Source organism: Coloeus monedula, assembly GCF_965178545.1.
Source record: "Coloeus monedula genome assembly, chromosome: 1".
Lineage (NCBI taxonomy): Eukaryota > Metazoa > Chordata > Aves > Passeriformes > Corvidae > Coloeus > Coloeus monedula.
The window spans coordinates 16799812-16826242 of NC_138781.1; the positions used below are offsets into that span (position 1 = coordinate 16799812).

Sequence of the window (26431 nt, forward strand, 5' to 3'; positions counted from 1 at the left end):
AATGTTTACACTTAAGGTGATTAACGTTAAGCAACATGAATTCTATCTTTATCATCTAATTTCAAGCTACAGCTTCTCCTTCAATTACCTACAAGAAGAGCATAGTGTGTCCTATCCAAATTTTAAATTCACTGTAATGAGAACTATATTTGCTGTGGTTTCATTTACCTACTGCTATTCAGTTTTTAGAATTATTTGTTTGTAGCAGGAGAGAAATGAGGATATTAATGTTTCTGAACATACTAGTATATACATCTTTGGCATTTTTGAAACACACAACTTCATGCTGTTTTTCTAATCGGCAAGACTCATTCATTTTTTTTTCCAGTGCAGATAGTTTTGCAGTGTTTTATGTGGTAAGAAATGTTGCACTGAGTTCTGGAGGATACTGTGGCAGTGTAAAAGCAACAAGATATTGACCAGATGAAGGGTTAGACCCAAATGACGCACTTCTCCTTAAAGACAGACTGCCCTAGAGCACTACTTTGTGGAAAATGGTTTTACTTTGATTTGAACGGTGCTACTTGACTTAAGTTGTTCCCCAAATAAGACCAAATTTTCACTGTTTCTCCCTGGCTTCAAATACCAAAAAAAATATTTTCTAGTTATTATGCAATAAGTAATGCAAAGAAAAAAATATGTGAATCCATCAGTTTCATTTTAAGTTTCCTTAGGTGGAAACAAATCTAATTCCTACTTACTCTGTATGCTCAGAGTGTAACTTACAGCTTTGTAATCTATGCTACCAAATAGAAAACAGGACTTCCAGGCTCCTCAAATCTTTCTCTGGAAGCAGCACCACACACAACACCCATTGGACTGCTTCTTGCAGGGGGCAGTTCTGCAAAGTGTCTCTTAAATTGCAGGGACAGAGGGCAACTCTATGTATCATGGAAATGGTAGACTTGGTTCTACACAGAAACCAATCCAAAACTTTCCATAGCCTGTGTGAAATGGCCTAGCAAGCTACAGACATGGAACTCACTTTTAAATTTCCTTCTGCATCAACACTAAGAAGCTTCATGGTAGGTTTCTGAAACTGTTCAGATAAAAACTTCCCAAAGCCACTCTACTCCCACAGATACTGGAATAGTTTGACACATCCCCTGCAACTAATGGGACTTATCCACATGGGGAAAGCAGCATGCAAGAAGCTGAAGAGGTGATTTATTGCTAACTGCCTCCTCTGATCTAGCTTCTGTGTGGATGCTGAGAGCACTATTGCTGGGAGGGTGCTTCCCTACCTCCCCAGACAAGACATCTCTCCCTGTGCTCACCCAGAGGATGAGGTCCCTCCAAGTGTGTGTGTTCAGCTGTCTACAAAGCTGATACCTGGAGAGCAGGTGCCAGCTGGTACATGCCAGAGCTGCACTCCTAGTGAAGTCTCCAGCAGCAGCTACTTCAACACAAGAGCAGTGCAGATGGGGGGATGACAAGGGCAAGGAGAGCCTCTTCTATGTCCTCTGTGGTTTCTAACTGGGTGAAGAGGTCCCTTATTGTCCGATCGGACTCAATCACCTGCCAGTTCTTACTCTGCATTTCCTTTTCCAAATCTATGATAAGGAATAGCGTTGCTACTCCCTTGCTGAGCACCTGACAAAATGTTCCTTCTTAGGGGGCTTCTAGATGAGTGGGAAAGTAAGAAAGCTGTTGTGGACTACGTGAGAACAGTCTTGCTGGGTTGGAGAACAGAAAAGATGAAAACATTTCTAGATCTTTCCAATTTTAATTCTTTTTTCATTCTCTGAACTGTGGATTGAGCCCACACAGTCCCTAATTAATCATCAAGTCCACAGAAATTCTGCAAGTCTCTTTAAGCTATTTTCCTACTATCACTTAAAAGGCCAAAAAGCTGTTTTGTAACTTGAACCCTCTCTACAGCTAAACTTCTCCTCTGCACACTTTTTCTCCTCAGGGCAGCATGACTCTGCCCTTTTGCCTGCTAGGTGTAATCCCTGCTCCATACTATTCCCAGCTGCTACTGGATGCTCTTTAAGACAGTGCTGGTTGGGCAGGTCAAAATCACAACAGGGAATGGGTTAAAATTTAACAGGTCTTGCCTCACAGATAAATGGAACAACTAAAATATTCTGAGAAGGCAGCTATCCCTTTCAGCAGCTTTATCCATGCTGAAAAAGGGATGGACTCCTCTGAACAATTACAGCAGCCTAAAGCTGATATACTGGAACACAGGAGGAGGCCTTCACTTCAGATTTTTCATTGTGTTTGAAATGATAGACTGAAATAGGTTTTTACAACTGGCATCCATCACTATTTCCCCTCTGAATCAAGGTCTCTTGCATCATCTTGCATCACGTGCAGTCCAGAACAGCTGCCATGAAGGACATCACTGCTCCTGCACCAGTGCAAATGAAAGAAGACTGATGATATCCTGATGAACACAGAGGACTGAATTAAATCCTGAGTCCAAGTGCATCTCAGTGAAATTAAACCTGTGGAAGACTGACCCAAGTAGTTGCAGGGTACTTCACCATCACTGGTGAAACAGAATCAAACAGAAGCAGAGTGTGCTAAGTTGTGGCTTGGAGAAGATTTGCTGGCTGGGAACATGCACAGTTGGAACAGTCACATAACCCATTTTAGGCACCAAATGTAGGTTGCATATGTAAGGAGGCTCTTTATGGTCAGTGCACAGAAATAGGTGAATCCCTCCCAAAGGTGATTAAGAACATTTAAATTAAGGAATATTTAGGTTCCTAATTCGGATGCTCTGAGTTTCTGTCCAGAGGTGCTTCTCTTCACTGGTTGTGCAGAGAGCGAGGATCCTAATTTTGGAACATGATGCACTTCTAAATTAGGGAGTTAATTACTTAAAAGCTGTGAATTACTCCTCCCTTCCCTTCTCCCCCACTGGCAGCTGAACCTATCATGGCATCAGACTGAGTCCAGATTCTGACTACAGCAATAGTGGTGGCAACTGTGACACAACTTCATTCATTCATAGAGAAGGAAGCTCTAGACTGGTAGTAATGAAAATAGTCTCATTTGGGATGCTGAAATTCTTGGCTGAGAATTGCTGATATTGAAATCTCTGCATCTGACTGAAAATTTCAAAATCAAAATCTCTGAGTTTCTAAATATATACAGTTACTTTAAACTTTGTTTACTATCACACCATGTGTGCAGAACATGGGGAAATGATACTATGGATCTGCTGCTCCAGCTGGACCCCTACAAATTTATGGGGCCTGATCCCTACAAATCTATTGGGCCTGAATTCTTAAAGAGCTGGCTGAAGTCATCACAAAGCCTCTCGCACTGATTTTTGAGTGGTCTTGGGAATCCAGAGAGGTTGCAGCTGACTGGAAGCTGAGGAATGTCATCCCAGTTTCCAAGAAGGAGGACTGTGGAAACTACAGGTCTATTAGTTTCACTTCAGTACCTAGTAAATTCACAGAAAAGATTATTTTGGGAAGTACTGAAACACAACACCTGGAGGACAATGCAGTCATTGGTCACAGCCAGCATGGCTTCATGAGGAGAAAAGCCCTGCTTGTCAAACCTGATTTCCTTCTACAGGGTAGAAGGGTAACCCACCGAGCTGATCTAGGAAAGCCTAGGCTGTAACCTTTTTGGACTTCAGCAAAGTTTTTGATACGGCCTCTCACAGTGTCCTTCTGAACAAAGCATCTGGCTCACAGCTGGATAACCCTGTTACATGATGGGTGAGCAACTGATCAGGGGTCAGGCACTAAGAGTTACACTGAATGGGGTGACAGGGCTCCATCCTCTGCCCTGCACTCTTCAACAACTTCATTAATGACTTGGACCCAGGACTGGAAGGGATACTAGGTAAGTTTGCTGATGACACTAAACTGGGGAGTGCTATTGACTCCCTCGAGGGCAGAGAGGTCCTGCAGAGAGACCACAACCATTCAGAGAGCTGGGAAATCACCAACCATATAAAGATTGACAGGGACAAGCTCAGTATTCTGCACCTGGGATGGGGCAACCCTGGTTGTGTGTATAGACTGGGGACTGTAGGGAAGTGCCATGTAAAGGGACCTGGGGGTCCTGGTCCATGGCAGGTTGAACATGAGCCAGCAGTGCCCTGGCAGGCAGGAGGGCCAAGCGTGTCCTGGGGGGCATCAGGCACAGCATCACCAGCCGGGCAAGGGAGGGGATTGTCCCACTCTGCTCTGGGGTGCCCTCTCCTTGGATTTTATGTGCAGTTCTGGGTGCCAAAATACAAAAAAGACATTGAGCTGTTAGAGAGTGTCCAAAGAAGGCCCCCAAGGATGGTGAACGGTCTGGAGGGGAAGCTGTATGAGGAGTGGCCGAGGCCTCTTGGTTTGTCTGGAGAAGAGGAGACTGAGGCGAGACCTCACTGTAACCTTCAACAACCTCCTAAGGGGAGGCAGAGGGGCAGGTACCAAACTCTTCACTCTTGTGATCAGTGACAGGACACGAGGGAGAGCACGAAGCTGAGTGAAGGGAGGCTTAAGTTGGATATCTGGAAAAGGTTCTTCACCCAGAAAGTGGCTGAGCACTGCAACAGGCTCTCCAGGAAAATGGTCACAGCACCAAGCCTGACAGAGTTCAAGAAACTTTTGGACAATGCTCTCAGGCACATGGTGTGATTCTTGGGGTGTCCTGCCCAGGGTCAGGAGCTGGACTTGATGATCCTGATGGGTCCCTTCCAACTCAGAGTGTTCTATGATTCTAAGATTCTACTGTCTGCTTGTTCCATGGCCACTATCTTACAAGAGTATCCAATTGTGCAGAGAGAAACCTCAGTCAGGCTGAGGAGTCTAAAAGTAGGTACATCATCAGCATGATGTGATAATGAAACAAATGACATTTGCATATCTTAAGTGTCTGTTCAGGTCCTGCATGACACTTCCTATCTTAAAGAGGATTGTACTTCTAAGCCTCCGTAATTCCTGTAACAGCTTCTGCTGTTTTGAGGGTTAAACCATGATCCCATATCTTTTGGGTAACTAAGGGTTAAAGGATCCTGTCTTCACACACAGTGTAGTTTCTTAACTTCTCTACAAGATGGGAACATACTTTATAAAAACCTTGATTGAGGAAGGAACAAAACTACAATTTCAGGATGCTTTTAAAAGGTAATGGATTTCAGATGCTGTCCTATGAATTCTCTAGTATATATGATTTTTGAATGTTTAATTTGCTAAGGGAACTTCTTCTTCCCTGGCATGAAAACACAATTATTAAAGCTCATTTCATTATTTCAAGACTGATAGCACAATTTGGGTCATTGTTTAACACTCCATCACTATGAAAACTATGAAATTCTCTAATGATTAATAGGATTTGTTACTTTAAATAATCATGCTGAAACTTATTTGCCCGACTTAGGCTTGCCACTTCCATATGAATAATGTATCCCTAGCTGTGAATCCAGCTTTGGAAAGTTGCTACTCATCCATAGACTGTCCTCTTTAACTGCTATGGGGACAAATATTCTGCAACGTGGAGCCCACAGCTGTGTATCTCATCTCATCCCTTCCTGCTCCTATGAAAAGCATCCTCAGAGAGATTTCCTCCTGCACTTTTCTGATGAATTTTTAGGGTATTTTGTTCTTCATACTTGTATAGAATGGAAACACATTCTATGGTAAGTCTAAAAAGGCACCAGGAAGACATTGTTACCTAACATGGATAGTATCCTGCTGAGCTTCGGCCATGAATGAGTCCTTTCTGGCTGAGCCCACACAGCTGGAGAAAAATCTAGAAGTGGACAATGAAGCCTGAAAACAGCTCACAGCCCCTTCCGGGGATAACCCTTCCTCTTTCCTTTCCTCCTGCGCCCACATTCTCCACTTCAAGCTACAAGGAGTTTTAAATGGTCATAAAGCCAAAAACAACCCCTGTAACAGAGACTTCTGTATGGTACAAAGAGCAAAGAACTCTCTCATGAGGACTACTCCTGTTTCTCTTGTGCCCACCTCCCCTCGCCTCTGGCACTGCCAGGTCCTGGTGGTGTCTGTGATGAATCCCCATGTGCTGAAGCTTTTGCTAACAGGCAGAAACTCACAGTGAAGCCCAGCTGCCCAACAAATATTGCAGCTGCTCTGCTGTACACACACACAGCACTGCCATACCACTGTCTTCATGTATGTTATCACCTTCTCATTAAATAACAGCAGAATTGGTTTCAGATGGAAAGATTTTGACTCAAAAGGATTTTCTGCTGCCCCAGAGTGACCCAAACAGATGACATTCCTCGCAGAAAGTGCTGAAGCCCAATGATGAGCTGTCCTCGTTTGATGTGGTTCTTACCACTCACATCAACGCTTATAAGGACACAAGCGAGAGCAAAGAAATGGCAGTGGTTTGTAGAGACTGCTCCCCCTGGATTTCAGCCACAGAGAAGTGCAGAGGTCATCCATCTATATGTCAAAAAGCCAGACTCTTCCCATGCTTTTATTCCCAGTGAAGGAATAACAGAAATGAAGACAGTTGACAAACTGCTGTTCAGCTATTTTCTTCATCATAAATTCATACAAGCAGATGTAACAGATAGGAAAAAACAGAAACACATACATGTTCTGATGTGAAGGCAACCAGTCTGGGAATAGCTGCCATTCCTTTTTCTTTAACTTCTGGGAACATCTTGAAACGTGCAATCAACATAGCATACATGTTAGATATGGCACCACCTGGAGTCCACAGTAATATACTGTTACTTTTTCTATTCATTGTAATATCATTTCAGAACAAACAAGTCTTGCTATAGTTCTTCTAACTGTAATGCAAATGTCTCTGCCTCGTGGCAGAAACACAGATTCTTCTTCCTGATGCTCCTCACAGCTGGGCTGTGTAACAACAGGATCTACCACACACAAATAGCAACTTACGCAAAAAGTACCACTGCAGAAAATGACTGGGGCTTCCTTTCACCCTCACTCTAGCTACCATCCTTCCTTCAGCCCCCAGTCTTAGCTTTCCATACACCATCAACACATAATCTCCACTCTATTCCACCTCCTAAGCAGATGTCCCCACAAGGCAACTTCCTAAGGGATTTCCAAGTGCCACCTAATTTGTGCTCTCCTCTCCTAAATCAAGGTGGTGTTTCATTCCCCAGCTTTGAGCAAACCCACCCACTGAGACCCAACAGCCACTATCTTCTGGATAACTGGAGTGGGAGGAGGGAAGAGAAAGGGAAAAGGGTCATTCTAACAAATACTTTTCATTTCAATTGTCCTCTAATGGGAACAAGGGGAAAAGGTTAAATGTCCCTAACACTTGCCTTAAAACCACTGGCATACCTTGACTTAAAATAGCCATTTCAAGATGGATATTTTACCCAATTCAAGATGGGTATCAGATTGACAGCTCTGCAGTGGTCTGTTTTTCCTTTCTGAGATTTTTACAAACAGTCTCTGTGTCTACAGTGGAACAATGTTTGGCTTTACATTACTGCTGCATGAGCACTTTGGGAATATAATGCAGTACCTGAGGCAGAGGCTGAGAACTTCTACGTTTTTATGCACAAAAACACGCACACGGACAGACGTATACATGAAATCCATCAGGTTTATCCAGTGTGTATATATATATACACACGCAGAGATTGATTACATATTGATGTTTATGCACACATATTTATATAAAACAAAGGTTTTAAATGAACAGGTCAAAATGCTGCTTGCCACTAAGGTAGAGTTCAACTATTGCAACATTCATCCATCTAAAAATGGAGTGAAGAGCACAAGATGTGCACCTCCAGAGGATAGTTCAGCTCATCCTATGGCAGCTGTTTGTGGTAGGTGGGACTTGCCCTGCAGATGCAGCTGCCCCTCTCCCTCAAATATATGGGAGCTGGTGTAACTAGGCCAGGATAGACACCCAATGCTTGGACAGCCAAAGTGAGACAAGATAAAATCTACCTTTTGAGAAGATGAAGGAAGCACTCTTGGGTATCTGTGCTGGCAAATTTAACACTGTTTTGACTTTTTAAAGATTTGTTTTAATCTCACTGGAGATAAATATACTGTTCCACAGCCCACACAGGCTGTGCCCTTCATTTCTAATCAGTATCCTAGCTCTGCTCTTGCAGTGAGGTTGCCCTGCTCTGGGCTTTCCCTGACCTCACTGGCCCTCCTCTGAATCCAAAGGAAAACGCCACAGAAGAATGGTATTGCTGGCATATGGGTCAGTACAGATTGGGCTTTTTCTTCCCCTTTCAACTGTCTTGAGAGATATGAAAGTATTTCTACACCTCTATTCAGAAATGACAAAACAAGAAACGGAGAGATTAAGTGGAAATGCTCAGGTACCTGTCCCTAAAAAGTGCATGCAACATTGCAAAAATGCATGAAATCATGCAACTGCTGCTATTGATGATTTAGGTGACTGAACCAAGTTGAAGTAATTTGGCCTATTTTGTCCAAAGTCATTGGCTCAGCGTCAAAAGAATCAAGACTGAAATGTTAAGTTTCAATACCAGGCTTTCCTATTAGTATTTATTGCTCAGTAATTTAACCTCAAGTTTATTCATAAGCCTGCATTCTGCTATTAATTTTGTAGTTGTGTTCACATCTGCAGTTAATTGCAGGTAACAAAACACACCTACAGAATTTGGAGAAAATAATCAGGCTTTTATGCTTTACATGTATTGATACTGTATATTTCATTCCAGAGAATGCAGAGAGAAAGAACCTTTTCTTTGCAATAGTAAGGTCTTCAGCTAAAGCCATGACAGATCGGATTGAGAAGACACCACAGAAATTCTTTTGATTATTTCCTTAAAAAGCAGAACCTGCATACTGAGTATTGCTGCCTTGAGAGAGTAAATTAGAAAGATGCACTTTGCACAAACCAGAAATTGCAGAGAAAGAAAGAATCAGAGGGGGCGGCCCTGCAAATGCCAGCGCAGGTACATGCCTGCCAGAGAGCCTGTCTCCACGCAGGTTTCAGCTTGATGAAGTGAGCCCTGACACACCAGCAACACCCTGGCCCAGTGCCAGGCAGCGCCTTTTGCAGCCCCAGCAGAGCAAGCAGTTCCTCCTGAGGCATATACTTTTCCTGACTCACACTATCTCTACCTGAGTTTGCCAGACTCTGGCAGATCTGGCGTACACACTGAGCCTTTCACCCAGCCTGCTGCTGTGCCCAGCTCTGCCCTCCAGGGCTGGCTGGGCAGCATTACTATTGCTCTTCTCTCACCCTGCAGGCCCCTGACCAGCCCAGTGGGAAGGTGAGGAACCAAGACCAGCTGTACTGAGTCAGGTCAGGGTTAGTAACCAACCACTGTTCAGTTTCCAGAAGCTTCCACTTTGGTCCTGAGCTCTTGATACACATTTAGACACCTGGTGTGATGGAGGCCAAGGTTTCCAGGGGGATCTCTAAGCCACAGCAAAAGCTGTCAGAGCTTTTGCTCTCAGTACTTTTTGAGTAAGAACTCATCAAAAAGCAGTGTCAGTTCTTCTCATCTATTTCATCTGTGGAAAGGGCCAGAATAAAACTCCCCCACCACTTCCCATATGTGCATTCAGATATGAGAAGCTGAAGATGATCCTTGCCTGACCTTCATGGCTTCAAAGAGCTGAATGTCCTGGGCTGCTATCAGTGAAGCCTTTCCTCTACTCCACAGTGCACTCTTTCTCTCTCCATTAGGTCAACTAACTTCTCTTCCAGAAGGGCTCCTTCTGCAACAGTTAACAGTCTGTTCTCTTTTGACAAGCCATGATATTATACCCAATGTAAATTCTTTCAGTATTTTGCAATTTAGTGAGATAGACAGGCCAAAATTTTTGGGCAATGAAATAACAGAGTAAGAGAAGAAGTGACAAAGAGTATAAACCAAAAGACTAAGTGGAATGATTAAAAAATAAAAAAGTCTTAAGAATGTTTGTCAGTGATTTCTCTACACTAACTTTTTTGCCTTATTGACTTGCCCTGAAGGAACCAAGTTTCTAAGCCTTTAAGCACTCAGATTAACTAGCCACCCAAGTATCCCACTGAGCTAAACAGGTCAGCTTCACATGGAAAGCTAACAGCATGCTCTAATGCTGGCAGGGTCTTACTGACTCCACTAAAACTGCTGGAAGGGATGGTACGTCTTTCCCTGTTTGCTCCAATTTCCCCTGCGGTGATGGAGAGCTTTGTTGTGCTTCTTCCCTCCATTATTAATACAATAGTCTTTCTATTTCATGTAATCCATAAAAAGTGGGGGCAAAGCAAAACTGCAAGGCAAATGTCTCCTCTCATTATGTTTCCTATGTGCCAATACAGCTGCTCATCATGCAGTGCAATTTGCTCAAACAGACCCTCATAATCACATCCCTGAAATTCATAAACATGCAATACTTTATCTCAAAGAGGCCACTGGTGTTTACTAGCAAGCGTCCTCTCAAACATGCATATTTAATTACATTTACTCTTTAGCTACAGGGGATGTCATATACCACAGTCTGAAAAATAGAGAAAACTTGAAATGTCACGTACCAGGTGAAAATATCCCATCGCCACAGCCCCCTGGCCAGCCAACCATCTCTCTCATTTTCCTTAGTGTGACATATTCCAAAAGTACAAACACTGGAGCAATTTCATAGGTGAACCTGAAATGTAGTAATGTCCATATTTAATACTTTCATCTACAACACCAACACATCTTTTTCCAATATTACATTACATTATAGCCACAATATTCTTTATCTTATACTGGGTAGATTTCTGTTTCACAATACTTTCCACAGTCTTCCTTCTGATTTGACATCAAATGTCTAGAAGGAGAAATACAGAGAGCACTTGAGAATATATTTCCACCCACTCCAGTGAAAAAAATCTTGCCCACCTCTCCCAGGTTCAAGGCTTTGCCCTTTATCCAAGAGACCTGGGTAGAGGCAGCCCTTCGCCTAGCACAAACCCATGTGCATGTCCAGAGGCACATGTCAGCAGTCCTACTCATAACAACCAGACAGTGCGTGAAGCTAAGCAAGTACACAAAAATGCTTCCTAATCCCAAAGTGAAAAAACCCCACACTTTAAGTTCTGCGTCTCTTTCTTAGACAGAGCAATGGCTTTGCCTGCTCTGGTACGGACTGTACATAAGCCCTCTACATGAATGCAACTGTTCACTTAGCACGCCTTTCATTTTACATATTTATGCATGCAAAATGCTAAACTGTATATATTTTTTGTGTGCTTTTGGGAGGTAGCAAAATCAATATCTTATCAGTATGATGAAATTTTATAAAAGACAGCCTACAGGACAATGTTGAAAGTCTTTCTGTAAATAACTGTTGTAACAATTTAAAAAGCAGATAATTTTTTCCCCAGCAATTTTAACATACAATTATCCTTTCACTCAGATACAGCAACTAGTATTTTAGAGTATAACAGTGAAACTATATTAAATATCTATATATTAAATTAAAAAATCTTCTACTTACATATTAGTATTTGCTGCTGATGTCAGCCAGTCTGCCGCCAATCCAACCATGTCCAATCCAGTTGAAAGTTGATTAAAATATCTAGGGTGCCCTGCATAAGATGGAAAATGTTATCAAAAGGCTGATGATTCTGAATGAAACTATTCAGTGCTGAACAGTATATTTACCTCCATATTTCTATGGAGAAGGAAGCGCTTTCAAGGTATGAAACAAAGCAAACAGCAGTAAATATATTTCTTGAAAAAGGCAAGATAATTTCTCTTCTTTCTCATTCCAAACTCAGTAAAATCAGAGTAATTACACTCAACGCGGAATAATGAATTCCAACACTCCCTATTATCCTTTCAATATGCCTTGAAAATTAGCACATTGCTGCCTCACAAAAATAGCTGTTTGCTCCCGTTAGTGTGTCACATGTTGTCACGGGCTATGGTTTTGCCTGACTAGGTTTGAAAGGCATGCATGAGACGCCATCTGAAGAGCTTGCCAGGACATATAACATCAGTGATGAATGGCCAATGATTGTAACAGACGAGGCGAAATGAGAAAATGGAGTATTTTGGTGACTGCTTTGCACACGACTCAATGGCTGATGATTGTACAAAGATGGCAGGGAAGGTGGTGGTCCTTGTCATTTCTTCACTGTCAGAGTGCAATTACAAATATCCTGGCTACTTGCAATTGTGATTTTAATCAAATGCTATGAAAACCAGCACTGCTGCCCCAGCAGAATGATGCACAGGACTATATTCAGTGAGCTGATAGTCGATTCACTTGGTTAATCTAATTGGCCCCCATTTTTTTTTTCCTAAAATCCTCCTAGAGATTTTCCTTAAAAACATGCCTAGAGCCATTAAACACAGGAAGAATTAAAATTCCATTTTTACTAGTTACTTCCCACAAGTAAGTGGCATAATTACTGGTACAAATTATGGATGGTCCACAATTACTTAAATGCCATCCAACTCGAAGGCAGCCTCTGCTTGGAAAACACCTGTCCTGACCCTTAGACGATGTTCTGTTATTGCCATCAGAGAAAACAAAAGATAGAGCAAGATGATTGAGGAAATGCAGACCCAGCACTGAGAGAAAACTTATCTTCGGTCTCCTGTGGCCTCTTATCAGGCATAGACACATGGCTGGCAGAGCAGCGTGGGGAATTGCTCCCCAGCTCCCACCCTGCAGCACACAAAGGCAGAGTAATCAGGCTGAGCAGACAGACCAGAGCTGAGGATATGAGGCAGGGGACACACGTGCAAATTCCACCTCCCTCTGCCCTTAGCCTAAGACCAGCCCCATGCTATTGCTATCCAGCCTGATCGCATTTTGCACTGAGCTCCCCCCTCTCAGTGACAGAAACTCCCACCTTGCCCTTGTCTGTGCTGCCAAACGCAGGCAGCCAAAGCCCCTGAGCACCGACGAATGATGCTGAGATCCAGCAGAACAAAATGGATCTTGCTCCCTGCTCTTCACACTCTTGAGTGGGGTTGGTGGACCTGAGACACATGTGCACCCCGTCACCACCACAACAGCCTCAGCGATCCTGTTCCAGAGGCTCTGCCTGCAGAGAACTGCACCTCCCCTGACAGAGGGATTTTGAAAGAGATTTCCACATTTATACTTTAGGTTCCATATCACAGCTGGATCCCAAATTTCACCTGAAAGTAACAGAAAATTAGGAGCTAAAAGCCTTTAGTGGATCTGGGCTACAGGAAGGCTCAAAGAAGTTACAAAAACTCCTGTTTTGGAAATAAATCCACACTGAAAAGCTGGGGAATAGCAGAATTTGTGTCTGCAGCTGCAGTGTCTCAGCGGTTCTCTGTCAGCCACATACCCAGCCCTAGGCGACAGCCCTGTTGTCACTGCTTGTTGTTTCAAGCAAACCTCCCAGCACACCACCTACTTTGGGAGCCGCCGTAGGAACAGGGCCGGGCGCACGCGGGGGTCGGGCAGCCGTACCCTGGAGCGAGTGAGGTGGAGGGAGCAGTGCTGTGTCGAGAGATGTCAGGCCAGAGGGAGCAGGAGCTGCTGCTGCTGGGAGAGCCCCGAGCACCCACACCTGTGACACAGCCCTTCCACGTCGTGCCCTTCCCTTCCCTTCCGCAGCACGGCTGTAACGCAGAAGGGCAGGGAACGTACTGCCCCAACCTGACCCCTGCCCCAGCTGCAGGGGTTTGTCTGTCCATGTGACACTTCAATACGTGAGCGAGCTCTCTTCCGTTGGCTAGATGGCCATAGAAAACTGAGCCTTTGCTTAAAATACAGGCTCCACTGGCCAGGTAAGAAGAGCTTGTGAGAGGTGCTAAAAAATCACTACCCGGGTGCCTCTGCCTGAAATACACATCCTTTGTTGAGGTCGTTCCTGAACAAAGAGGTACTGGAAAAGAGACTGTGACAGGGTGAAGAATGCGGGGAGAGGTGAAAATAGATTATTACTTAATGGTTTGTTTAGCAATACACGGTGTATTCACAGACATCCCAGAGTAAACCAGGAAATGATGGCCAAGAACCAGGGCCAAGGCACAGGGACGCCCGGGGCTTGGCTTTCCCTACTGAGGGCGTGCCTTTGCCCCACACACCCTCTCAAACACACTCCCACCTGCACCGGTTTGAGGCACGGGCATGCCCAGCACGAACACACGGCCTCCGCAGCTGCCACAGGGAAGCGACGAGAAGGGCTGGGCACGGCCAGACACACGGATAAAGGCACGGCTGGCAGCACTGAGCCTGCAGCCTCGCTGCCTGCGCGGCCGGCATCAGGGACTGCCAGGGCACACGGCTGGGCCACAACCGGCTCTTCGGGCCCTTCCTGGAGTTTCTAAGCCATTTTTAAACGTTCCTATTTCAATTCCCCTGTTTAATTTCAGTTGTACAGTGCACAGTAACTGAATTTCACACCCATCTTTTCCTGCATTCGCAGTCACTGCCTTTTACGTTCTCTCAGCAGGAATTCCATCTCTGCTGGTAAGGGAGCAGAATGTGTGGCTTCCCCGGGCACCCCAGCGAACCGTGGCATGCAGGCAACACCTGAGAGCAACCCACACCTGCCCCTCGGCCGAAAAATCAGCCATCTGCCTCGTCGAATCCCTGGACCTGGGGATCCAGCTGTGAGACTAATCTATGCAATACAATTTATTTTTCAATCATCCTCCCGGACCCCTGCAGCCAAACGCCGCCCAGGAGGCGCCGTGTCCGACGGGCTCCTGCGGCAAGAGTGGAAGCAGACGCTGCCGCCAGAAACCTCACCATATTGTCCTTCCTCTGAGGGTCATTCCAGTGTTTTACTCTGAAGCACATGCAGAAGGGCTCCAGGTGTAAACCGCATGTATTTCGTAAACCCCCTCCCAGGCTGGGGCTGTCACCCCGGGGTGCTGAGGAGCAGCAGCAGCCAAGCGAGGCGGGTCTGCACCCTCTGGGTTGAACCCCGCCACGCCACCACATTTCACAAAAGCCCCCAGCACCCGTTTTCAGACTTCATAAACATTATTTTCATTAAAACAAATTTTAAAATGCCAAGATGGGAAAGCCGCCGATATTTACAGAGAGGAAGAGAAATGGTAATATTGTTCTAAAGGGTCTTTTCTGGATGCACAAAATTAAATAGGTCTATTATGTGAAAACAGGTTATATCAAAAAACTATTAATGAAAATCACCTAAGAAACCCTGGTTTTTTATTTCCCACTTTCTACATCATTCTGTGCAAACATGTTTCCTATGCTCTACCCAGACATATCACATAGATCACTGGAGTGATCGACTTTGCTCCTGTGGATATCATTTATCTAACTATTTATTCCAATATTTTGCAGACGTTTTGACAGCACCCGACCCATGCATCAAAACATGCGGATAGTCGGTCATTTCCACCTCTAAACGAGGAGGATTACACAGATCCCTCACAATCTTTACCAGGATCGGTCTGTTTTGTTCTCTTCTCAAAACCTGGGATTTTTTTGTTTTCCACTCAACCTCTAGTCACAAATCAGCCTTTTGTCTCTTTCAGTAATTGCTACACATTTATTTTTAAGCAATTTCTCAGTAATTCGAATTCCCTCCCACTAAGAGCTCCCCGGACTCCCTATTATTTCCCAATGACAGCGGTAATTGCGGCTCCGCTTTCTGCCTGCTCCGCCGCAGATTATTTAAGGCGGCCCCGGTGCGGAGTCGGGCGCTGCCCCACGCCTGGGCGAGCCCCATGCTGCCTCCCCCCACGAAGCCCGCAGCGGGGCACGACTAACGGGGAATCCCAGGCAGGCAGGAGTCAACCCACCCCTGCTTCCCCCAGTGAAAAACAACAAATGCCTGTTAAACCAAATCGGACTTCAGTTTTATTGCTTGAGTCTAAACTTGAAACAAAATCCTCAATATTCCTATGTACGGCTCTGCTAAATTCTCCAATTTTTATTTTATGTCCTGCAAGCGAAGTGAGAGACACTGCAAATGGCCGCTCAGAGCTCGCATTTACAGGCCGTTTACTGCGATTTTGGCTGTTAAATGAGCTGGTCCCTGCTGTCCCCCGTGCAGCGACTCCCGGCTACCCCGAGCTCCGCGCCCGCCGCAACCCTGCTCTGCAGGGAGCAAGAGGCCATGGCCAGGGCATCACACGTGAAATGCATGAAAAGGAACCGCAGAAAGTGGTGAAGGTGGTGCAAAGTCTGCTCAGTGGCACACCCGGCACATCCGACGCACAGAAGCATTAATTTTAAATCGGAAAGAGTGTGCGAGGCTGCACTGACAGCTACAGATATGGAGCTGCTGGAGTGGTTTATCATTTTGGAAAACGATTTCTGTCTCTGCTAGAAATTGCTAGGACCTGACAAAATACAGTTGCTGCTTCAATCTTTAACGTTTCAAGCTAAATTGAAATGACACCTTTAATCAATGGATGAGACCATACAGGGTAGAAAATGAGCATCGCTATTACCTGTTTTAATTGCATACTTCAGAGTTGTTCTGCAGTTCAATAAAATTTCTTCCAAGGTCTGTGGCTGGTCTGCCAGTTCCCAGTTATATTCCTGGAGCAGCTCATTTGGATAATGGAAATCAATAACTTTGGTTGATCTATCAAAACTTTTCACCACATACTGAAGTAAAATGTCCACAACATCTTGTAGGAAAGACATAGTAGTTATTTCTCCATTGCATGTCGGCAGAAGATCTGGGAATGGAGAAATTTAAAAGTCAACTTCTTTTTATGACCACATGCATAGATTTAAAACAAAGGCTTCTCCCATTTATGTTTAGGAAATCTTTATACAGTGTTCAATAAAAAGAGGTTTTGTTTTCATTTAACAAGCAAATTGGCAAGGTTTTATTTCAAGGAATGTCCTGAGAGATAACACGATTTTATATCCTATCTAAATTGGACAATTCTGTCCACAGTGTATTTCAGACCAATTTTTAAGACAATGAGAGCAGGGAAACTAGAAAAAAAGGGAAAACGAATCTTAGGAGAAATAAACACTGAGCAACAAATGCTACAAGCAGCACCCTAAAAACTGTCATTTGCCTTGCAATGAAATACCTTCGTGGTGACTCTCCTATGCAAGTGACTTGTTGATAATTTAATGTCCTTTTTTGAGGCAATGCTGCAGGAGCTCTCAGTGTGCACAAAGCTTTTGTTTAAGCACGATGGCTCAGTCAAAGCCAGACTGTAGTGGAAGACCCTAATCTGGGGTCCCGGGATGCCGAGCAAACGGGAGAGTTCCTGGCCAGCGCATGTCGGCAGGGAGCTGGGATTTACTCACTAGTGGAGACGCTACCTCCAAGGTCAGAAAAGTACAAAAATATCTCGAATTAAAGCAAATGAGTAAGAGAGCGCTCGATCTCCCTCCTCCCCTCCAACCTGAATTACATCGCAGGGTCTTCAAAGAGAAGGTCGCTGCTGTCAGTGCTCCTTAGAAAGAGAAAGATGCAGGCTCCAGCACGTGGGATTTTACCGCTTTCGGTTTTTCTTTTCGGGAATTTTAGTTGTTTGAGTGATTTTTCGCGGGTTTGAGCAATGCCCGGAGGGGGCCGGGGCTGAGGGCGTAGAGCTCCGCCGCGCACCGCTGGGTCCCCACGCCTCCGCGCAACGCGGGCAGAGGCGATTTCCCCACCGAACCGCTGGGTTTTTTTTTTTCTTGTTAGTTTTAGAGAAGCAGCGTGCCCCGGGAGCGCCGTTACCTGTTGAGTGCAGAAAGGCGTAATTCACGTCCGCTTTTTGACAACCGCAGGGTTTTTTGTCGCAGGTACAGGTCGGCTTCGGCTCCGCTACCCCCGGGGCTGCTGCCCTGGCGCCAGTTTCCACGGGCTTCTCGGCATCTCCGTAGAGCAGGGCTTGACAGCGACACGGACACACGGCCTCATTACCGGGCCATCGACCCTCGTCCCCCGCACCCCGCCCCCCCGGCCCGAGTCAGGTCCCGGGGCGCTCCGCGGGCGCGCAGCCGCGCCACCGCCGCGGGCTACCGGGGCCTCCCTGCCCTTACCGCAGAGTTTGTTTCCGATCCCTCCCGTGAACTTCTGGGCAACCTGACACCAAGCTCTGGCTGTAAGAGAAAATCGAGCGGAGGGTCCGTGGGGACGGGCGTGGGCTGGGGGTGTCTGGTCCGACCCCCGGCGCCGCTCCCCAGGAACCCCCCGCCCCGCAGAGCCCCGCCGCGCTGGCCCGGGCTCGAGCCGCCGTCGATCCCCGCCGCTCGCACCGCTTTGTCCCGCCGGTCGAGCAGCCACAAAGGGGGCTCCGGTGACCGGGCAGCGCCGTCACGGCGGCTCCGTCGGGCCGGTCCCGCCCGGCCGCTCGGCGTCCCCCTACCTGTGCCGGGGGTCTCGGCGGCCGCGGAGCCCTCCTCGGCTCCGAAGGGCCAGAAGCCGGAGCCGGGGCTTGCCATGGCGAAGGCGAACCGGCGGGGCTTGCGAGGAGCGGCGAGCTGCAGCCCAGGCGGCCTGAGCGAGTGTGCGTGAGTGTGAGTGTGCGGGTGTGTAAGTGCGCGCGGCTGCGCCAGGCGGCGGCAGGCGAAGGGGCGGGAGCGCCCCGGGCACGCGTGGGTGGGAGCGTCTCCTGTGGGTGCCCCTGGGGCGCGCTCCGCCGAGATGCCGCGGCCGCGCCCCGCAGGCGCTGCTGCCCGGGACGGGGCGGGCGGCCCCACGGGAAGAGGTGCCCGCTGAGGCGGCCAGCAGCGACGGCGTCGGCTGTTCTAAAAGGTGTCCGCACCCTGCATCGGAGGACCGAGGGGCGGCGGAGGGAGGGCGATAGCACTCGCGGCAGACCCGAGCTATAGGGGTTGCTTGCGCTGGGGCTGCAGCTGCCTTGAGGGGCGAAGGCGAGCGAGGTGGCCTGTGCCGTCTTCACCCCACCGACGGTCCGTGCGGCCGCAGCCCCGCGGGGCGGGAGGAGAGGGCCGAGCCTCCCGGTGCTGCCGAGAGCTGAGCGGAGTGGAATGGTAGTTTTCCAGGTCTTGGCGTGGGCGGCCGCGGTGGTCCAGCCTGGTACACTGACGAGAAGGTTGGGACTACGGGGAAGTGTCCTTCAGTCCTTTAAGATGCAAAGCGAGGGAAAATCCCCCCACCCCACCTCCCACTTTTGCACCAGGGCACCTCCGCACGTACGAGCAGGGCACTCCTGGGCGGCGGCGCCGACGCCGGGACAGCCCGTGGTGCCGGCGGCGAGCAGCGAGGCAGTCCCGAGGTGAGGAAGAGACAGAACCCCCGAGCCTCCGCCGTCTCATCGGCCCGGCCCGGCCCAGCCCACAATCACGGGCGGGCGCCCCGTCGGGCCGGGCCGTCGCGCAGAAGGCGCTGGTGGAAGGGCCCGCCGGGGGCTGGGCTCCCGCTGTCCCTCCTGCTCCCGTGCAGGCAGGGGGATCCTGGCTCCCACGGACGTGCGGGAGGAGCCTTGCGCGACGCCGCGGCTGCCCCCGCGTGTCCTCGGAGCTCCGGGGCACTCCCGGGGGCTTCCCGCAACATTCCGAGTTGGGGACCATGGTGGAGCCACCATCCTCGCTCCAGCCCCGAAGAGGCATAGGGCCCGGAGGCCAGACGGGAAAAGCACGGAAACAACTGTTCCCTTCACGACGTCGTTTCTGAAGGCAACCAAACCTCCCTTTTCCACCCAGCCGGGTGTCCGCGGGAGCACGGAGCCTTTCCCTGTCGCGGCTGCCTCTCCTCTGGCACCGGAGAGATTTCCAGCCCTGGCCTTGGAGGGAGGCAGGCGGGACCATACCAGGCCAGGATGTGGCTCTGCCGAGAGCGCTGGTCACGCAGGGCCCCCAGGCTCCTCGCAGCCAGGCCCTGCGGCTCCCGCGCTGTGTTCAGCCGGGGGCATCTCTGCTTTCTGCGGGCATCTGCATGGTTACCAGGAGTGTCCCGCCATGAGACATCACAGAAATGTCTCAATGCTTTAAAACACTGCCGTGGTGGGAAAGAAAAAGAAAACCAGTCTAGGCATCTCTTCTCGTGAAATTAGTCTGTTCTAGTTGCCGCATCACATTGGTTTGCACGTAGACAGTAACTCCAGCTTTCCACGGCCAGAGGCTGCTGTGAGCCCTTCCCTGCCTTGCTCACTCATGCCCCAGCTCATGTCGGTTCTGGGTGTAATTCAGACACAACCAACCGTATCACTGCTTTGTGCATTTTTATTTACTTTACCGTTTTAATAATACATGACAAAGCGACTTTAAAACGGATTTCAAATTTTTAACAATTTATAGCAAATTTTACGTTGCAGCACATTTTAATCTGGTGCACAGCTTTGTAACTAGTTACAGATCAGGAAGCAATGGTTATCTGTCTCTGGGGAAAAGGCCAAATGTGTGTGGGGAACAGACAAAACCCAGCCCCTGTGGCTGACTGCTGCCGCCAATTGTCACATTTAGGAGAGCTGAGGAATGGAGTAGGATCAGGCCTTTATGCTGGCATCGTGAAATTTGCCTTCTCTTGCTTTGCAGCTGGGAACATGCAATTATGAACCTGAAAAGAAGCGCTGCAATTATCTGTGTGGTTTCTCTGAAATAAGGTCTTTTGAAAAAGGAATCGGGGATATTTGAACACCGTGGCTATTGCTTTTATTTTCATTTAATTTCTAGTGGAACTGATTAAGAATGATCATTACATTTTGGCAGCTATCAACCAGAGAGTGTATTTCTATTCCTTTCTTGGTACCCCAGAGATTAAGATTCCTAAAAGTCTAATGCAAATGAGAACAAAGCAAACATGATTTAAAAGTTCATCACTTAGTCACAAAGCTCAGAGACAGAGGAGAGGGCTGGATGTACTTCCCATAAATGGACATCTCCAACATAAAGATTATACACACAATATTGACCTTTAAAACTGGCTACTAGGTTTACAGTAAAGTCAATAATGAAATAAACTGCCATAGTATGCTATCCAATTAATTGTATATGTTCATTTTAATTAGAGGGACACTTGCCACAAACAGGTTATCCCAAAATTTAGTCAGTGTAAACTAAAAGCAGAAATTCCCCCATGATGCTCTTGTAATTTTTTTCCCTGTAAAACAATTTATTAGAAACAATAACTAAGGTTTTCTGAAGGTGCATATGGGTATTTGAAAGCTTAACTAGGGAACTATAAAGTAAATTATTATTTTGATTGGATGAGACTGATGAAATGAAAAAAAAGAAATAAGCACTGAGGAAAGGAAACTAGATTTAAGCTGTTTAATGTCTAATAATTTTAGGATGTAGCAGTGGTACACAAAAGAAAGCTGATTTTTGTATTAGGGAAGGATATGATATGTGACTGACAGTGTCCCTTTGCAATGGTGTTGGGCTGTAAACCACAGTAATTCGTATTCACATGAACACACACGTAAACTTGAAACACTGAAGATTAAAAAAAAAAAAAAGGAAACACATGGTATAAAATGATTAAAAAAAAATATGCTAATAAAAGCCAAATGGCAGCAGGAACAGCAGCAGCAGCTAGAATGGCTAGATAAGGCGCCGGCGCTGTGAGGTCTTCCGCAGCAGTCGTCTGTAGTCATAGGGATTATCTTCGGCTTTACTCTCTTCCAGGGGTCTTTCTGCAACCCTCGACCTAGGGATTAAGCACAGAAGTGTTTTAGAAATTAAAGTCAAAACATTTACCTTGGCAAACATTCCTAATCGACTGCTTAACCTCCACCCTTGTGGGGGGAAAATAAAAGGAGAAAGAAAAAAAATCAGCTAACTTTGCTAGGCCTCTTCCTGTGCTGCACAAAACAGGCACCTCGGAACAAACACATTATGTGCTAGAAGCAGATGAACACAGAAGAACAACATGTTCTTCTATGAAGGAGACATAATAAAAGGACATAAAAACATTGAGAGGATGGGGATGCTTTGCAGTAGCATTTGCCTGATGGTTACTGCACCAGATTTTCAGTTGGCATAAATTTGTTTGCTCTGTATTTAACCTGCCTGTGGAGCTCCCTGTAAGTGTCCATCTCATTTTATTTTATTTTCAGATGGCAAGATGCATTTTGGATGTCACCTCTGACAGGCTGGAATGGTGATGTGGCATCAGCTGTTAACATGAAGCAAGATTAAAAATAAAAGACAGTTATTTAAAAAGTAAATTACTCTGAAATAATTACAAAAATCTGTAGTGTTCTATACTAAAGGTGCTCCCACCACTGGTCCTACACCAATGTTGAAGGTAAACTGCCAAATAAAGAATACTCAGTGCTTCACTTCTGTAATTGAAATGGCTGTATAGTCTTTATATCCTTGTGACCCTATTCAAGAGATACTGAAGTGCAGAAATGTTTACTAATTGCATCCATCTGCCCTCTGAGGTAAATGTTAATTTAAAAGTTACACGTATTTTGCTTCACTATGGCTACTTAGGCTGCAATCAGAGCAGCATACAGTAAAGGGTGAGAAATTCCTTTTAGTAAACTCAGTAGCAAGGCTTTCATTCATCTACACCAGATTCAGGGTGACAGATTTGGTGTAACTAAACACCTTAGAAATGCAACATTTTCTAATGGTTGTAAACTGTATGGTAATTCCCTGATATTATTACTTTTAATTACACATCTTCACAACGCTTTCCTGAAACTAATTTAGATCCTATGTGAAAAAAAGCCAGAAATGAAATACTTAACGGGCACAAAACATTCTACATTCTAAATGTTCTACATTCATTTTCTCTGTTACTACAGATACATTTTCAAATTCAGCCGTCATCCCAGGCTTAATGTTTCCCTTAAGACTTTGACCTAGATAGTTTTCCAAGCTTTTCTTATATTTAGGAACATGTAAGAAGATACAATTATATTAAGATATTATAGATATGTGTTTGCATGTGCTGTGTGTGTGGGTGCATTGGCAAGAGTGGGAATATGAATTTGCTTAGCCTGGCAGCAGTCACCCTCTATGAAGTCTACGTGGGAAGAGAGGAAGTCGAGTGAACCATCCCTTTAGGGTTTTTCTCCTTACTGTCCACCTTGGTGAGGTGCACTCAGGCTACAGACACCTGTCCTGCTACAGGACAGCAGGAGAAGGAGGCAGTCCAGCTGGAGTCTTACCTGCAGAAAACATGCAGAAAGTCTGGCACACATCCACCCTATTTAAAACCTAACTAATCAGAAATACAGTTTTTAGATTCTGCTTCAGTTTAATTTTATTTTAGATCAGAGATGCAGAATGTCTGTCCATCTGGCCCTTGGGAAACCAAAAACTAGCAGGTAGGCTAAACACCAATCACACTGGCATTTATCCCTCCTGCATGGGGAATGTTTCAGATATTCCCATTTTAAGACGGGAAATTTTCAGCTATATGTTTTACAAGTTGATTTGGTAAAATTCCATGGATAAATAATGTGCAATTTGAAAGTGCATTTCTTTTCTTTTTATTAGTCTTTTGAATATCTCAACAAGGATATACAGTATTTATTTTTTCCTATTATTATTTTGTATGAATTACCTCTCAGTAGCTCTTAAAATGGAAGTCCTGCGCTCAATTGGGTGTCTCTTCCTTCTTGTGGTAGTACTGCTGTCCTTGGAGGTGGAGTCAGTGGAGGAAATTTCTTGGTAGTAGATATCTAAATCTAGCACTTTACTCAGACTGTCAATAAATAAGAACACTAAGTTAAATGGTTAACTTGTCAATATTATTTTCAACATACAAACCCAAGGCAACCAAATACCATTATTAGTTCTGTTTATGTGGTGAGGATCTAAGGAAAAACATATGTAGGCACCAAAAAATCAGTCTCTGAAGTGTGACTACTGTATAATGTAGATATTGAGAATTTTGAAATGCTAAATATTTTTATATATTCATAAAGGAGACACAGATGACTGAAATTGTTTGGGTTTGCCACTAGACTCAGCAGAGAGGCATTTTTATGGTGTAATTAATCTGGCCTATTTTAGATACCTCTTTGAGCAAGAAACGAATAATTTTCCTAAAGATGACTATTTTTTCCTCTGAGTATAAGAAGAGAGTCTAAAGCAACTGGTTCTGATACGGGTGTCAGTAATGCAGATATCTCTTATTTTGTTAGGTGAATGCTATCCTGAGTATTATACATACAGAAAAAATCAATCCCAACATTTAGTTTAGAATGGCTAAGGAAAGAAATAATATCCTAAAAAGAAACTGAACAGAGAAGTTCAGAATTCAATCTTCACATTGTTAGAAACCAGAAGTAATTAATAGATTTCACTTGCTATGTTCCACTAATATGGAGTCATCACATGAAAGAAGATGCAGTCAGGGAACTGGTTAACTAGATTTAAGATAAGTGAAACCTAACTGAGGCCAATGAGAGAAAACACTAGATTTTAGTGTAGACACTAGATTTTTTGTGTTACAGGCTTTTCTTCCCCTAGACTAGAGCAATAAGGTGTGAAATTTTTTTAGGATCCAAATGACAAGAGAAAAAAAGCTGAAAGAGACCAAACATGGGGGACATCGACATAAGGTCAGTCCTTTAAGCTGCAGAATAATCAAGTGCAATTTAAACTGTGGTTGAATGAAGCTCAATTCTGTGAGCACATTTTATATAGATGTAATGCCATGCAACATCCTTTAAGATACAAATTTTAGCTATGGAGTTTGTATTCTGCAGCCCTAGCCAAGGATAGTGCAGAGAGTCCATTCATCTGTCATCTATGAGCAGGCTGCCATTGCACACATGGTACCACAGCAGTGCCACTGAGGGGGCAGCAAAAAAGCCTCAGTATAGAAACACAAATAAAATAAAGCTTTGATGTATGTCAGGAGCTGTGAACCAGGTCTACAGCACACGTAAGGATCTAAGATACAGAAAGGCAGAATCCATCTATTGCTTCCTTTTTCTCTGCAGAGATCCATCAAAATAGGTTACTTACACTGTGAAGAAACCACTTCTGGTTCAAATTCCAAGGGCTACTCTTCTTTAGCTGTTATTATTAGTCTTTGTTTTAATTTTTTATTATCTATTTCCAAACACTCATATATTTTTAGAAGAAAATTTTGACAATCTTTGTATTTTTGCTAACAAAAAAGAACTGGTTGCCCATTTGCTTTGACTAGAATTTTAAGCACCTTCAATTATTTTCTGTGTCAGAAATATCTTTGATATGGACCTTATCTTAACTTATTATAATGCTTGTGTTACCATGGTAAACGGCCATGTTTTAGGAGAACTGAATGACTGAATTCTATAATGGATTTTAGTCAATGAAAATTGCATATTTTAACTTTGTATACATGTCTCCTTGTGAATCACCAAATTACCATTATTTTTTCAATGCTTTATTCTCCTGGTTGAAGTACAGCTAAAAACTATTCTAGAGTACTGGAATGACAATAGTGAGATAATGAAGAAAATTACCTTTCTTTTCTTGGTTTCCGTTTTTCATCTTGTATTGATTTCTAAGAAAATACAAAGTAATTAAAAATACGAAAAGGAAAGCTTATGCAAACATACAATTCATCAGTGTTAGGTAGGAGAATGGTATATATTTTTCATTAGAAGAAATTCTAGAGAATGAGCAAGTGTGCCAGAAAAATCTCTTTTAAGAACCTTTGAGACGGAGAATGAGATCAGCATTGCTGCTCCCAAATTTGTTGCCATACTGGAAAAAAAAACAAAAACCCAAAGTAATGATGATCAGAACAGAAAAAGAAGATCTAAAACTTTCAAACAGCTATAGCTGTTTTAATGAAGTTGACAACACTATCTCACTGAGGCAAATTTACTGTGATGCCATGAGAATTGCCATGAGATTTTCCATGAATGGAAGCAATGCAGTGGAAGGAGGCATAATCCTATTCTCATTAATGCCAATGTAGGATTCACACAGGTTTAGTAGAATAAAATGGACAAAGGCCCCATTTAAAAACAGTATACTAGGTGGCAAAAGAACATTTAGGATACAAGATTTCTAAAAATGTACAGGAGAGAATATTCATAGGGAATGTGAATAATTTCTTATCTCTAATAGAGTTCTATCCCTACAGCCAAAACAATGCTATGCTGCAGCATAACACTTCAAAGGCATTATTTTTAAGTACTGATGGTCTTAATTGTGTTTCTTGCAAATGAGTGAAAACTTATTAGAATTTGTCACTGTAAAATCACCAAGAATGAGAAATCCTGATGGACTTCAGTATGCAGGCAAATGAACATGACACAAAATTCCAAAATGATAGGCTGATTTAAAGAAATATACCCCAAAATAAAATTCTACTGCTTCATATGAACAATGGGCTATTGTCAGGCTTCGTTTATACCTGTATACCCTTCAGGTCATTTGATATGCAAGGAGACAAGTGAGAATGTAAGGTGTCTAATTAATGTCTGTAGCATAATGTGAGAGAAATACCTGATTTTGCAGAAGATAGAGAAAATTTTTTTAAAATGCACTGATATTGTGTTTCTTCACTTTCATATGATCTGGGCTTGATAATAATCTGTGAATGCCTGAAGGTCACAGAGATTTTTAATAAGGTAGAAAATCCGTAATAGCTGGGAAAGCTGACTGCCCTCTAAAGCTGACTGCCATCTAAAGTTAGAGCTTCATGACTTACCCAAGGTCTAAGAATTTAAGAACTAGTAAGTTTC

At 44.8% G+C, this 26431-nt stretch overlaps 2 protein-coding genes across 2 annotated transcripts in view; both read right to left on the reverse strand.

Moving 5' to 3' along the window:
* The window catches only part of GAD2 (glutamate decarboxylase 2), a gene marked incomplete at both ends in the record, with an annotated part of 38944 nt that extends 20684 nt beyond the window's left edge, over positions 1 to 18260 (reverse strand). Inside the window, 7 exons of the mRNA XM_082296854.1 lie at positions 6532 to 6647; positions 10441 to 10553; positions 11388 to 11478; positions 16313 to 16546; positions 17554 to 17706; positions 17859 to 17918; positions 18185 to 18260. Coding sequence (XP_082152980.1) covers positions 6532 to 6647; positions 10441 to 10553; positions 11388 to 11478; positions 16313 to 16546; positions 17554 to 17706; positions 17859 to 17918; positions 18185 to 18260 — 843 coding nt within the window. The remainder of the gene's footprint in view (positions 1 to 6531; positions 6648 to 10440; positions 10554 to 11387; positions 11479 to 16312; positions 16547 to 17553; positions 17707 to 17858; positions 17919 to 18184) is intronic.
* Positions 18261 to 21323: 3063 nt separating this feature from the next.
* The window catches only part of LOC309580981 (myosin-IIIa-like), a gene marked incomplete at both ends in the record, with an annotated part of 58403 nt that continues 53295 nt past the window's right edge, over positions 21324 to 26431 (reverse strand). Inside the window, 3 exons of the mRNA XM_082295331.1 lie at positions 21324 to 21429; positions 23302 to 23442; positions 25199 to 25239. Of these exons, the coding sequence (XP_082151457.1) occupies positions 21324 to 21429; positions 23302 to 23442; positions 25199 to 25239 (288 nt within the window). The remainder of the gene's footprint in view (positions 21430 to 23301; positions 23443 to 25198; positions 25240 to 26431) is intronic.